The sequence below is a fragment of the Mastigoproctus giganteus genome, chromosome 2 (genome assembly GCF_048544385.1).
Source record: "Mastigoproctus giganteus isolate SK-2022 chromosome 2, ASM4854438v1, whole genome shotgun sequence".
NCBI lineage: Eukaryota > Metazoa > Arthropoda > Arachnida > Uropygi > Thelyphonidae > Mastigoproctus > Mastigoproctus giganteus.
Genome location: NC_143576.1, coordinates 228,811,814 through 228,823,832, shown reverse-complemented (window position 1 = coordinate 228,823,832; position 12,019 = coordinate 228,811,814). Strand labels below are relative to the sequence as shown.

Genomic DNA, 12,019 nt, shown 5'->3' with positions numbered 1-12,019 from the left:
TTAAAAAAATATATGTAGAGGAGTAATAAATATTATGCAGTTGTAATTAAACTGAACAGCTAATTTTAGAGAACATAAAACTATAGTTTTATTAAAGATCCTATAAAGTTAAAATCTTAGTAATTAGTTGATAAGAAGATAACTATTCTTACTTTTTACTTCTGTTAATCACAGAAAAAGGAAATAAATTCAGTTAATTAAAAAAAAAAAAACATTAAATATAATGCACTGCATACATACATACATACGTTAACTAATTTGTTTTATTTTCTAATCAATAATTCTTTGCTAAATAGGAAAATAATTTTATCTGTGATCAGAAGTATTTGTGCTATCAAAAGAAAGAAAATGGGGTTTTAACTTTATGTATTGACAATTGCTGTCATTGCATTGAAAGTCTGCATCTATGGATTTGCAGTCTACTTTCTATAGTTTGTCATTTTAAATCCTGTATTTTTTCAGGAAATACATATGAAGGAAGGTTGTTCCAGAAAACGGCAGTTGAATGAATAAACAAGGAAGATGAAAAGTTGGTTCTGTGAGTTTGAAGTTGGACAGTAAATGGATGTTGGCTGGTGGTGGCACATGTTCGGACTGTTTTGAAAGAGAGAGTGAATTATAGAAGCCAATTCAGAAGAACAGTGCCCAAGGAAGTATCTGTAGAAGAGGCATGCAGCAGAAACAGTACATCTATGAGACAGTGAGTGGAGAGACTCTTTTAGAGATGAATCATTAATTAACGTAACTGCTCTTTTCTGAATGGAATCTAGAAACCAGAGAAAGGTTTTGGGGGCAATGCCCCACATGTGGGAACAATATTCCATGGTAGGGCGGATTTGCGATTTGTAAAGAGTGAGCAGCTGTTTGGAAGAAAAGTAACGTTGAGAGCGAAAGAGAAAACCAAAGTTTTTAGATGCAGAGGAAGCAATATTTGTAATGTGCTTGTACCAAGATAGATTAGAAGTCAGAGTAATCCACAAAAGAGAGATATCATTTTGCCTAGAAATCGGTGTGTCACAAAGATAAGCATAGGAGCAGAAGAATCCTCTTTTCGAGATATAAGACAAGACTGAGTTTTAGAAGGGTTGAAATCAACTAAGTTGTCTTTGCCACACTGGAGAATTACTTGGAGTTCGGCATTTAAGGAATTGGTAGCAGATATTCGAGAAGTTGAAGCTGATTGAGCAGGACAAGGTTTCTCAAAATGGAAAGTGGAATGCAATGTGCTATCATTGGCAAAACTATGGATAGGATTTTCAGTCAGTGGAAGAAGGTCATTAATATACAAGAGGAAAAGAGTGGGGGAAAGAACAACCTTGGGGGACACCGGCATTGGTGGACAAGTTAGAAGACAGAGAGCCATCTACCATCACCTTCAGTGAGCGATCAGAGAGAAAACTGGATAACCAATTACAAAAACATATGGCAAACCATAAGATGAAAGTTTGTTTAGAAGACCTTTATGCCAAACACGATTAAAAGCCTTGGAGATATCAAGGGCAACTACTTGTGTTTCACCGAACCTTTCCATTGAATTAGTCCATAAATGGGTAACATAAGCCAGAATATCACCAGTGGATCGACACTGACGGAATCCATACTGGCGATCGTTGATCAGACGGAAGGTTTCTAGGTAGTTTAAGAGTTGGCGGTTAATTGATTTATCCATTACTTTAGAAAGAATAGAAGTAATTGCAATGGGACAATAATTGGATGGGAGGGATTTGTCACCCTTTTTAGGAACTGGCTGGATATGAGCAAATTTCCAAGCAGAAGGAAAAACACCTTTGGAATAAGAAAGTGAAAAAAGCGGCAAAGAATAGGAGTAAGTTCAGGAGCACAGGTTTTGAGAACAAGTGGAGAAATACCATCGGTACCTGGAGCTTTCTTAGCATCAAGATTCGTCAAAATCCTTTTGACATCCTTTTGACGGAAGACCACAGGGGGCATTGAATGGAGCATGTTGGGAATGGTGGGAGGTGTTTTACCAAGATCATTAATACATGAGTTGGAAGAAAAATGGGCTGCTAGCAGGTCAGCTTTATCACTGGCTGAAGTGACAACAGAACCCTCTGCTCCCACCTCTGTCCAGAGGTGGGAGCAGAGATGGGCAAAAGTTGCGGCCAATAGCTTTGGCAAGAGACCAGAATGCTCGGCTACCATTAGGGCAAGAAGCAAGTTTTCTACTCTTAGCCTGTTCAAACTCTAGTTTGGACTGATTAATAACTGCTCTATGTATAAATTTAAATCTTTTGCTTCATGTAGTACTTAAAATAATTTCTAATTTTAGCATTCTGTGTTGATTTCTTTACTAAGAAAGAATGAGCTTTATAGTAAACATGAGATGTCATGTTTGCTTCTGTGCAGGGAATTTTAGTTATTTATTTATTTAGAAATAAATTTATCGCAAATTCAATTTTTGTCTTTTAAAATTCCCTGCATGTAACTTAAAAATGACATTAATACTTGACATTCTTAGTTTTGGCAGATATAATTTTGCTAAAAGGTTGCTAGTGTTATGCTTGCCAGGAACATCATCTTCCTTATATGCAGATGAATTATGTGAAATATTGCTATGAAGATTTTCATAACCTTTTCTCAGAATGAGTTGGTTTACTAAGTATAGGACTTTATAAACTCCTACAGCATTAAATGACTGTGTATCTATGCAGAAATTAATAATTTTTTTCTCTTCCAACCCAGATTTCCTACCAAAAGAACCACCATGGTGTGAAGGTGAACAGTGTATGGAATGTGGCATAAAGTTTGGAATCAAGACAAGAAAACATCACTGGTAAAACAAAATTATTTCCAACTTTTCTGTGATAAGAGTTTAAATATAAGGGGGATTCCAGATTTGTCCTGGACTTATTTCATTTTATCTAAATCATAGAGAAATGTACAGTAAATTGTACAATATTTTATTTTCCTGAATTGTGCATTATAATACAGCAAAATGACATTGTAATTACTTTTTTTGTTTCCCTCCTTCAAATTGTTTCTCTCCTTCAAAACATTTGTTCCAGCATTCTAGTAATTTTCTTATTCCAGTTTTGAAGAAATCTTTTAGTTGATATCATTACCCCTTTAGAACTGTTGTTTTCACCTAATCATATAACCTGAATTTCTTTCTTCTTAAATCCACCTTTAGCAGTGCAAACGGGTGAAAGTCACGGGAGGGGGGAAACAGCTTGGAGGATGGGGAAGGCTGTTCCACCCCAGTTCAATCAGTTTATTACATTCAGATTGGCCATATATAAAACAAGCATTGTGAAGAAAACAAATGTTTTCGGTTTAAAATCCGTGGTGCTTCTTCCTTGGAACTGATTTAAGAGAATATGTCAATCATAATAGTACTGAGCATCAATTGTTGCATCCTTGTTCTAGAAAATAAATGTAGATAATTAACTTTACCATCCTAAATCACGCTCTGTTATCATAGTATTGACTGTAGTTACTTGCCTTGCTTTGCATGCTTCATTCTCTATCCATTTACAACCATCTATGAATGGTTTGCACCCTTTAAACACAAAGACCATTGTAAACATAATGTGATTGAAGCCCCGGAATTTCATGCCTTTTGAATCTCCCTTTGAGGGAGTGAGTTAATTTTTCACTGAATTGGAAGTAATGTGCAAATGCCATCTTATTTCATGCTAAATGGGTTAAATGTGACAACCAAGCAATTACTGTTTCATATAGTCTGCAGTTTTAGCAAATTATAGCAACTATGTAATTTTAAAAAAAAAAAAAAGCCAGATCAAATTTGACCTTCCTAATAATTTGCACATTATCACTGTTTTTAAGGGTACATAAAGTTAGTACTGCAAACCTTGCTAATTTAATATCATGTCGTCATGAGACCCATGGTCCAACTGTTAAACTGCAGTGTGATTGGGAAACCGCTCCCTATTTTTAAAGTTATGATATTCTAATAGTATGTAAAAAAAAAAGTCATCATTCAGTTGGCATTTTGTAAGCAATTTAATGTTGTGTAGTATGCTGTGTCACAGTTTAACCTATCCACCACCATTTTCACAGGTCTTGCATAATGGCAGGCTGCAATTATCCACAGAGCCTAAAAGAAAGTCTTTGGAACAGACCCATTCACTTCCTGGATAATGTTCTCCAACTTGTCAACAGCCACTGATTTTTTTTTTTTTTTTTTTTTTTTTCTATTTGTTCCTTTGTTGTAAACATTTTCTTTTACCCACCTCCCACAAGAAGTCCTTGTGGGGCTGGGTAAAATTTCACTCCAGCCAAAATTAGGCTGGAGTGAAATTGGGTCAATTTCACTCACATAATCAATTTGATTGACAGCTATATTATGGGTCACATGATTTTATTCTTTATTGCAATTGACACTAAATTTTGCTAGTTCATCTATCAGCTGGATGATAACCAAAAACCAGTCACATTCAAGACTGGTTTTAATGTCTAATTTTAATTTTGGCAAACTAATGTGGAGTATACTTTCACCAAGGAGCTGATTTATAATTTTGATCTAAATTGCCAAACCATCATAATAACTAAAATACATTATACAGGTGTAGAGGCCATGTTTCAGAAAAGATATTGACTTGCTTGAATGGATTAAAAGAAGGGTGACAAAACTAGTTTTGGATGAAAAGAGATATTCATACAGGAAGACATTCCAGTTCAGTAAGCTGCAGCTTGAAAACTATAGGTGTGATCAGAAAGTTTAGAAACTGACTTTATATCTCAAAATTGCCGAACAAGTTGCAATTATCACAACATGTTTAGTGACTCGTCCAAACAAAGTAATGCATGAATCGCTCATTTATCTGCAGTCAGTCTGAATTAGTATGCTTTGAATAGAAGGTGTTTTATGAATTTAGTCACATTTTAAAATGAGTCATTTTACAGAGCAGTGAATTTGCATAAAATTTGTTTCAAATTAGGAAAAAGTGCAGCAAAAACCCACAAAATAACAGCTTTTGGAGAAGATGCTTTGTGTCATTCAAAGACTTTTCAATGGTTTGTAAAATTTAGAGAGGTATGCCTGTCTGTCAAAGATGATCCTTGCTCTGGTTACTCTTCAACTTCAGAAACCAGTAATTCCATTGCTCATATTCAGACGGCAACAAAAATGCCTCAAGGATCCCTCACTAAAACATGGGATGATTCAATTAATAACATTCTAAATACAATCATTCTAGAACCCCCAGACAACCTCAGTGGCAAGCAGGAAGAAATCTCCCAAGCGAATGAGGCATACACATCGCAACAAATGGAGCCACCCTTCACCACGGAGGAGCTAAAAAATGCTGCGGCACAGATGCGAAATAAGAAATGCCCAGGACCTGAACTCATGGAGCTGGAGCCGATCAAAAAGGCTGTGGAACACATACCTGGCCTCCTGCTCAAACTTCTAAACTGCTGCCTGCAAGCGGGGAAATTTCCGACCTCCTGAAAAACTGCAAATCTGAAACTCATCCTGAAGAAACCTAACAAGCCACCGAAACAACCGGATTCCTACCGACCAATAGCTTTACTGACTACCCTGAGTAAACTATACGAAAGGCTGTTACATAAAAGAATTATGAGCCACTACAAAGCCGCAAACCAAGAATCACCAAAACAATATGGATTCAAACCGGGATTATCAACCATAGAAGCAGTCCAAAACCTTATATTCTAAGCAACCCAGTGCGACAGGAAGTACTTCCTAGTCGTCGCAGTGGACTTTGCAGGAGTGTTCGACACCCTGTGGTGGCCGAGCGTCCTCAGCCAGCTCTGGGAGGCAGCGCTCCCAACAAACCTCTACAAGTGTATAAAGGATTACCTAACTGACCGAAGAATTGAGGTGGTAACACCTTTTCGAAAAGTGGCTCGATGGGTCCATAGGGTCTGCCCCAGGGCTCGGTCCTGGGGCTGCTCTTGTGGAACATTGTCTTTGACGACTTCTTGGTTCAGGACTTCGGCGAAGTGAGCTGCCAGGCCTTTGCTGACGATTTGGTCCTGATGGTGGAAGCAGACTCCAGATCAGGCCTGGAGACTCATGCAAACCAGGCAATACAGGTGTTACGAGATTGGGCAAAGCTACACAATTGGAGATCTCGCCCACGAAGACGAATTCTGTTCTACTGAAAGGAGTGCTCGATATCCACAGACCACCGCAAATAAAGATAGCAGGAGCAATCATCAAACTTGCAAAACAAATACGATACTTAGGAATTACAATCGAGAGTAATTTATCCTTCACCCCCTCACATCATCCACCTGAAAGAAAAACTAAGGAATTACGCAGCATTAATAGCAAGAGTCTCACACAGGGACTGGGGATTAAACAGAAAAACTCTGTCCCTGTACTACAAAGCAATTTTCATCCTAGCCATTACCTACGGATCCCCGATATGGTACAAAAAAGCAGAAACGGTGGTAAATAAAAGACACCTGGACATAATCCAGCGTAGCATTATGCTCATCATCTCTCATGCATGCAGAACAGTGAGCACGCATGCCCTCCAGATCTTGACAGGAGTCCTCCCACTGGACCTGGAGGTAACTCACTGCGGGCTGATGTACCACCTGTCTAAGGAAACATCCACTACAATCTATGGACTTGCCCTGGAACCAAACAACAACCGCAAAGCAGAAAATCATAGAATCGTGGCTCACCTGCTACAGCTGAGACAGGACAGATGGACAGCATCAAACAAAGCGAAGTGACGAAGAGATTCATACCACTGGTTGCCAAGACATATCCAAAATCCCCCCCCCCCCCGTGGTTTAGCCCGGGGTTAAATGCAACCTACTTACTAACAGGCCATGGCCCATTCAAGGCAAAATTGAACATGCTGGGTATAACGGAGGAGCTAACTTTCACCTGCAGTGAGCCTGAAACATGACATCATATACTCGAAGAAAATCGACCACCCCACAAGACTGCAAAGAGCAAGAGGAAATCAAAATGAGCATGGAAGAAGACAACCCTGACCAAAGTGAGGCCACAAACGGATCAAAGGACCCAACAGGACCCTACAAAGTTCAAGAAAATAGCAAAGTGACAAGGGACCTGGTCAGACACAGCCACAGAAACTAACCAACGAAGATGAGTACATGCAAACAAACCAAGTGACAAAAAACCCGGACTGGACATAAATAGAACTCCTTGGTCCTATTCACCTTTAATTCCCAATCCCCAGGCAGGGGGGAGACGGTTCCCTCCCTCCCTCCCCTGCCACTCCCCGCTTCTCTGCTCCTGGTGGGGCATGGGCCTGCCCCACTGCTTTTGGGGACACCTACTCTATTGTCCCCATACTTCTGGCTTTTCCCCCCCAGTCTTTAGTCTCCCTCCCCTACTCTGTCTATACACCAGCGCATGTCCCACACAATGTCAAAAATTAAAATAAGTCCAAATTCAAACCACGCATGCAAAACTCTTTTGGCTTAAACCTTTTTCAGCGATTATTTTATTTAAAAAAAAAAATTTTTTTTTATATATATATATTTTTAGGCCCTAGCCACTGAAATCTCAGGAAACTAGGTCGCAGGGCCTGCCAGAGTAAAATATAAAGTACTGGGTACCTGGTCTGACTCCACGAGACTAAGTGACAATGTTGGGCCCCAGCAGGGATCTAGCGGCTAAATGGCCAGAAGAACAATGATACATAACACCACACTTACAAAATCCATACACTTTTAAATTTCTGGCCTTTACGGTGAACTGTTACACCTACAGTGAACTGTTACACCTACAATGAAAGCAACGCGTTGGGGGAACCCCCGTGCCTCTAGACACGAATACACTTTACACTTTACTTTTTGCTTATATTCAGTGCTACTTAAACATCTGTTCGTTGCCAAGTTCCCCCTCTTTTAATAATTATGCCTGGTCGTGTAACCAAACAAACTTGCGATTGTCGGGGATAAAAAATATTAAAACTTTTCTGATTTGTAATGGCCCCTGCAAAAGAACCCTGGGGGAGTGCTGTTCTGGATGATCAATCCCAAAGATTAGTGCCACGGCTCGATCTAGATATGTCTGTAGCCAGTGCAAAAGCAGCGTCCCTACTGCTGGGAAAAACAACGCAGAGAGAGACAGCATAACAAGTAATCTAATCTTTCTCACTCCTGCGGACTGGTCTGTCGAGGAGTTATGATTAGGCGAAACCAATAACCCAGAAAGTGGCAGGGAGCAAGACATTGAGACTACATGAAACAGCGACCCTGTAGAACTTCAAGAGCAACCAAATATACCTCATTACAGTGCTACGGTGCCGGATCCAACACCCCCTGATAACCCTATCATGGACCGGGTCAAAATTTTCCGAAGGGAACTGGAAGACCTTATGACTAACTCCAGTAATCACATAACTACAGCCCTGAGAGGAAAGATAATTACCATCTGGTCAAATATGGAATACTTATTGTTGAATACACACATTGAATGCGAGAAGGCTGCAGCCAAATTAGAGGCTTATATGGAGGTACGAGGAAACCAAATGCAACAGCACCCTCGTTGCAGATGCACTGAGGACCACTACCAAGCCGAGTAATGAGGCCTCTGGACCGACAACCAAAAGGAAAACATACTAAAAACCCCAAATTTAGTTATTCTAAAACCTATTGGCAACTAAGAAATTAAGACTAGCGAGAAAGTGAAGAATACAGTCATCAATAAACTGAAGGAGCACTTTAAAACTACAAGAATTAAATCGATCAGGAAAACCTGAAATGTTGGGGTACTGATCGAAACTGAAACATCAAAAGAAATAGAAGACATCAAAAAAAAAACCTGCCATCTCGACACTTGGCCTTACTGCAGAACAACCAAAGGAAAAAGGCCCCTCAGTAGTCATATTTGATGTCAGCAAGGACTCCACACCTATGCAAATCACCGAAGAACTATACTACCATAACCTGCAAGCGTCTCACCCTGATTCGGCCCCAGAAGAGCTTATTAAGCCAAAATTTCATAAAAAGTCTAAGTCAGATAATAATGTCAACTGGGTGGTGGAGTTAACCCCCCCAGCTTGGAATACAATAAAAAATCAAGAGACTATATGTACACTGGGGCAGCCATTTTAAAGAACATGTGGCAGTCCCAAAGTGTTTCAACTGCTGCAAGTTTGGCCCTTCCACACACACCTGCACTCGGGCTGAGTCAACCTATCGGCACTGTGCCCAGAAGGGACATCAGTATAAGGAATGCCCCAACAAAACCAGCGAGCCGGTCTGCGCAAACTTCAAAAGCTCAAAACTTCCTCATAATCACTCAATAAAAGACAACAGTTGTCCAGTTTATCTAACCGAAAAGCAAGCACAACAAAGTAGAACCGATTATGAGCCTATTCCTTAAATAGTTCAACGCCCAACAGAGCAAATTCATCCAATTTAATGTGCAGCGGGCCAAGGTAGTTCCAGACTAGCTAAAAGTAATTGCAAATGAGGAAAATATCGACATCATGATCCTTCAAGAACCTTATACCCATGCCAAGCAGGTGTGCAGTTACCCACTTGCATACAAAATAATCCAAGCAGATAATGAAACTCCCTGGGTGGCAATTGTAGTCAGGAACCCAGAACTCATTACCACCAAAATATCAAGTCTCTGCACATTCTGGGCAGTGTGCCTGCATATCATAGGTCCCCTTGGAACCTTTTATGTGGTCTCTATATATAACAGACCTGGAGAGGATATTCTACCAACAATAAACTATCTGGAAAACATAGTGGCCCTTTTTCCCAATGAGAAAATTATCGTGGATGTAAACTACCGCTCTCCTGCTTCGTTTGTGGGGTCTGATGACCATTGTGGCACCCGCAATGGACAGCGATTAGAAGAGTTTATCCCAATTCACAGCTTACCATATTAAATAGGCCACACAATTTGCCAACATTTTCATCTACTCTCTGGGAATCAAATATTGATATCACCCTGGCTAGCAGGCAGATGACTGGTACATCTCTGGCTGGTGTGTCCAGGAGGCCTGGACGACCAGGACATAACCTTCCAAATGTCTAAAATCCAACATTGAATCCTAAACTCACACTGAACAGATTTAAAATAGAAAATGCTAACTGGGACAACTTCATAGCAGCTCTGGACATCTCTGTCATGCAACTCCCGGCGGGGGACTGTAACTTGCTGGATCCAGAAGTGCACCAGAGAACTGTTACCAGGGTCATTACAAACGCCTGTACCACAACCTTTAAATGAAAAAATCCGCTCCCCAGCACTGTTCCGTGGTGGTCCCCAGAGCTGCAGCGCCTCTGCAGAGAAGTAAATAGTAAAAGAAAAGCTTTTCAAAGAGCAAGGAGATCGTGGCCGCAGCCAGAGGTGGAGGTCTTGAGACAACAATATAGAATAGTCAGGAACACCTATACAGCTCTAATCCGCCAAAGGAAAAGGACATCTTGGTAGTATCTGGTGGCATTGACTGGGAATACCGACCCTTGGGGGGTGGTATATAAAATTACCACCAATAAACTGCCCAGGGGAGACGTTCTGACAACCACTCACACCACAAAGCACAATAAACACTACCTGGGAGCAGTCAATTAATAATATACTCAATACCATTTTCCAACCATCAATCTCTGACCTCACACCAATACAAGCCCAACTGTGTACCTCCAATGAGTGCTACACCACGCAGGAAACCGAAGAGCCCTTCGCCCTGGAGGAAGTTCATCAATCAGTATTGAAACTCAAGGACAAAAAATGCCCAGGTCCTGACCTAAGTCTCTATGTCCAGGTCTGGAGCCCGAAATTGTCAAAAGAGTAGCAGACTACATGCCATACTTACTACTGAACCTTTTCAACCACTGTCTGGCAAAAGGATCCTTTCCACTTGATTGGAAGACAGCTAATCTTCGACGACTTCTCAAGAATCCGAATAAACCGCCACAACAGCCAACATCGTGCAAACGAATCGCCCTCTTAACTGTTCTCAGCAAACTCCTTGAGAGACTAATCTTCTTCAGAATTCACAAGTATTATGCAAACAGAAATCTACAGGCCAACAACCAGTATGGATTCCGTCAGGGGCACTCGACAGTAGACGCACTAAATAATCTTTTAACATCTGCTCAATCTACACCTGAAAAATACTTCCTTGTAATTGCAGTCAACTTCGCCGGGGTGTTTGACTCACTTTGGTGGCTGAGCATCCTTGGCAGGCTCAGGCAAGCACAGATTCCTCAAAATCTCTACTCCTGCATTAAAAGCTATCTATGTGACAGATCTGTCAGTGTAGAGACTCCCTACTCCAGGGTGACCAGAAAGATCCACAGGGCTCGGTCCTAGGACCAACTTTCTGGAACATGGTCCTGGATGAGTTCCTAAATCAAGATCTTGGGCATGTTAAGTCCCAAGCCTATGCAGATGATTTGATCCTTTCCGCGCCTGCCAGCTCAAGAGCCCAGCTTGAAATTTCTGCTAACCGAGCACTCTTGCTCCTCCAGGAGTGGGCTACCCAGCACAACCTGACAATCTCGGCTGAGAAAACCTCCAACATCCTCTTGAAAGGGAACCTAAGCTCAACCAGACCACCGCAGATTAAGATCAATGCCACCCAGTTTAAGCACCTTGGTGTAATCCTGGACTCAAAACTGTCCTTCCCACACCTACAGTATATCCAAAAGAAAATAAGAAATTACACAGCGTTGGTGGCAAGAGTCACCCGCAGGGACTGGGGTCTAAACCGACATACCCTAGCCCTGTTTTACAAAGCAGTCTTTATTCCAGTCATCTCATATGCTGCAGGGGTCTGGTATCATCGGGCAGCTATTGTCACAAATCAGAAGAAATTAGCCACCATTCAAATAGCAATACTACTTACCATCACAAGAGCCTGCTGCATGGTGAGAACTCCTGCTCTCCAAGTCTTTGCTGGAGTCCTCCCTCTAGATCTTAAAATAATTAGATGTGGCATGTTGTATCATCTGTCCAAAGGAATCTCCACTACCACCATTGGATTCACCACTAACCCAGCAATTAATCGCAAGACAGAAAAAAGCCACCTTCTTGCTCACCTGCAGCAAGCCTGGC

The 12,019-nt window shown here is 41.0% G+C and overlaps 1 protein-coding gene across 1 annotated transcript in view; it reads left to right on the top strand.

The window, feature by feature from the left end:
• Positions 1-12,019, top strand: part of LOC150090216 (ankyrin repeat and FYVE domain-containing protein 1) — a 199,065-nt gene that overhangs the window by 183,757 nt on the left and 3,289 nt on the right. The window contains exon 22 of the mRNA XM_090369021.1: positions 2,704-2,794. Within this exon, the coding sequence (XP_090225147.1) occupies positions 2,704-2,794 (91 nt within the window). The remainder of the gene's footprint in view (positions 1-2,703; positions 2,795-12,019) is intronic.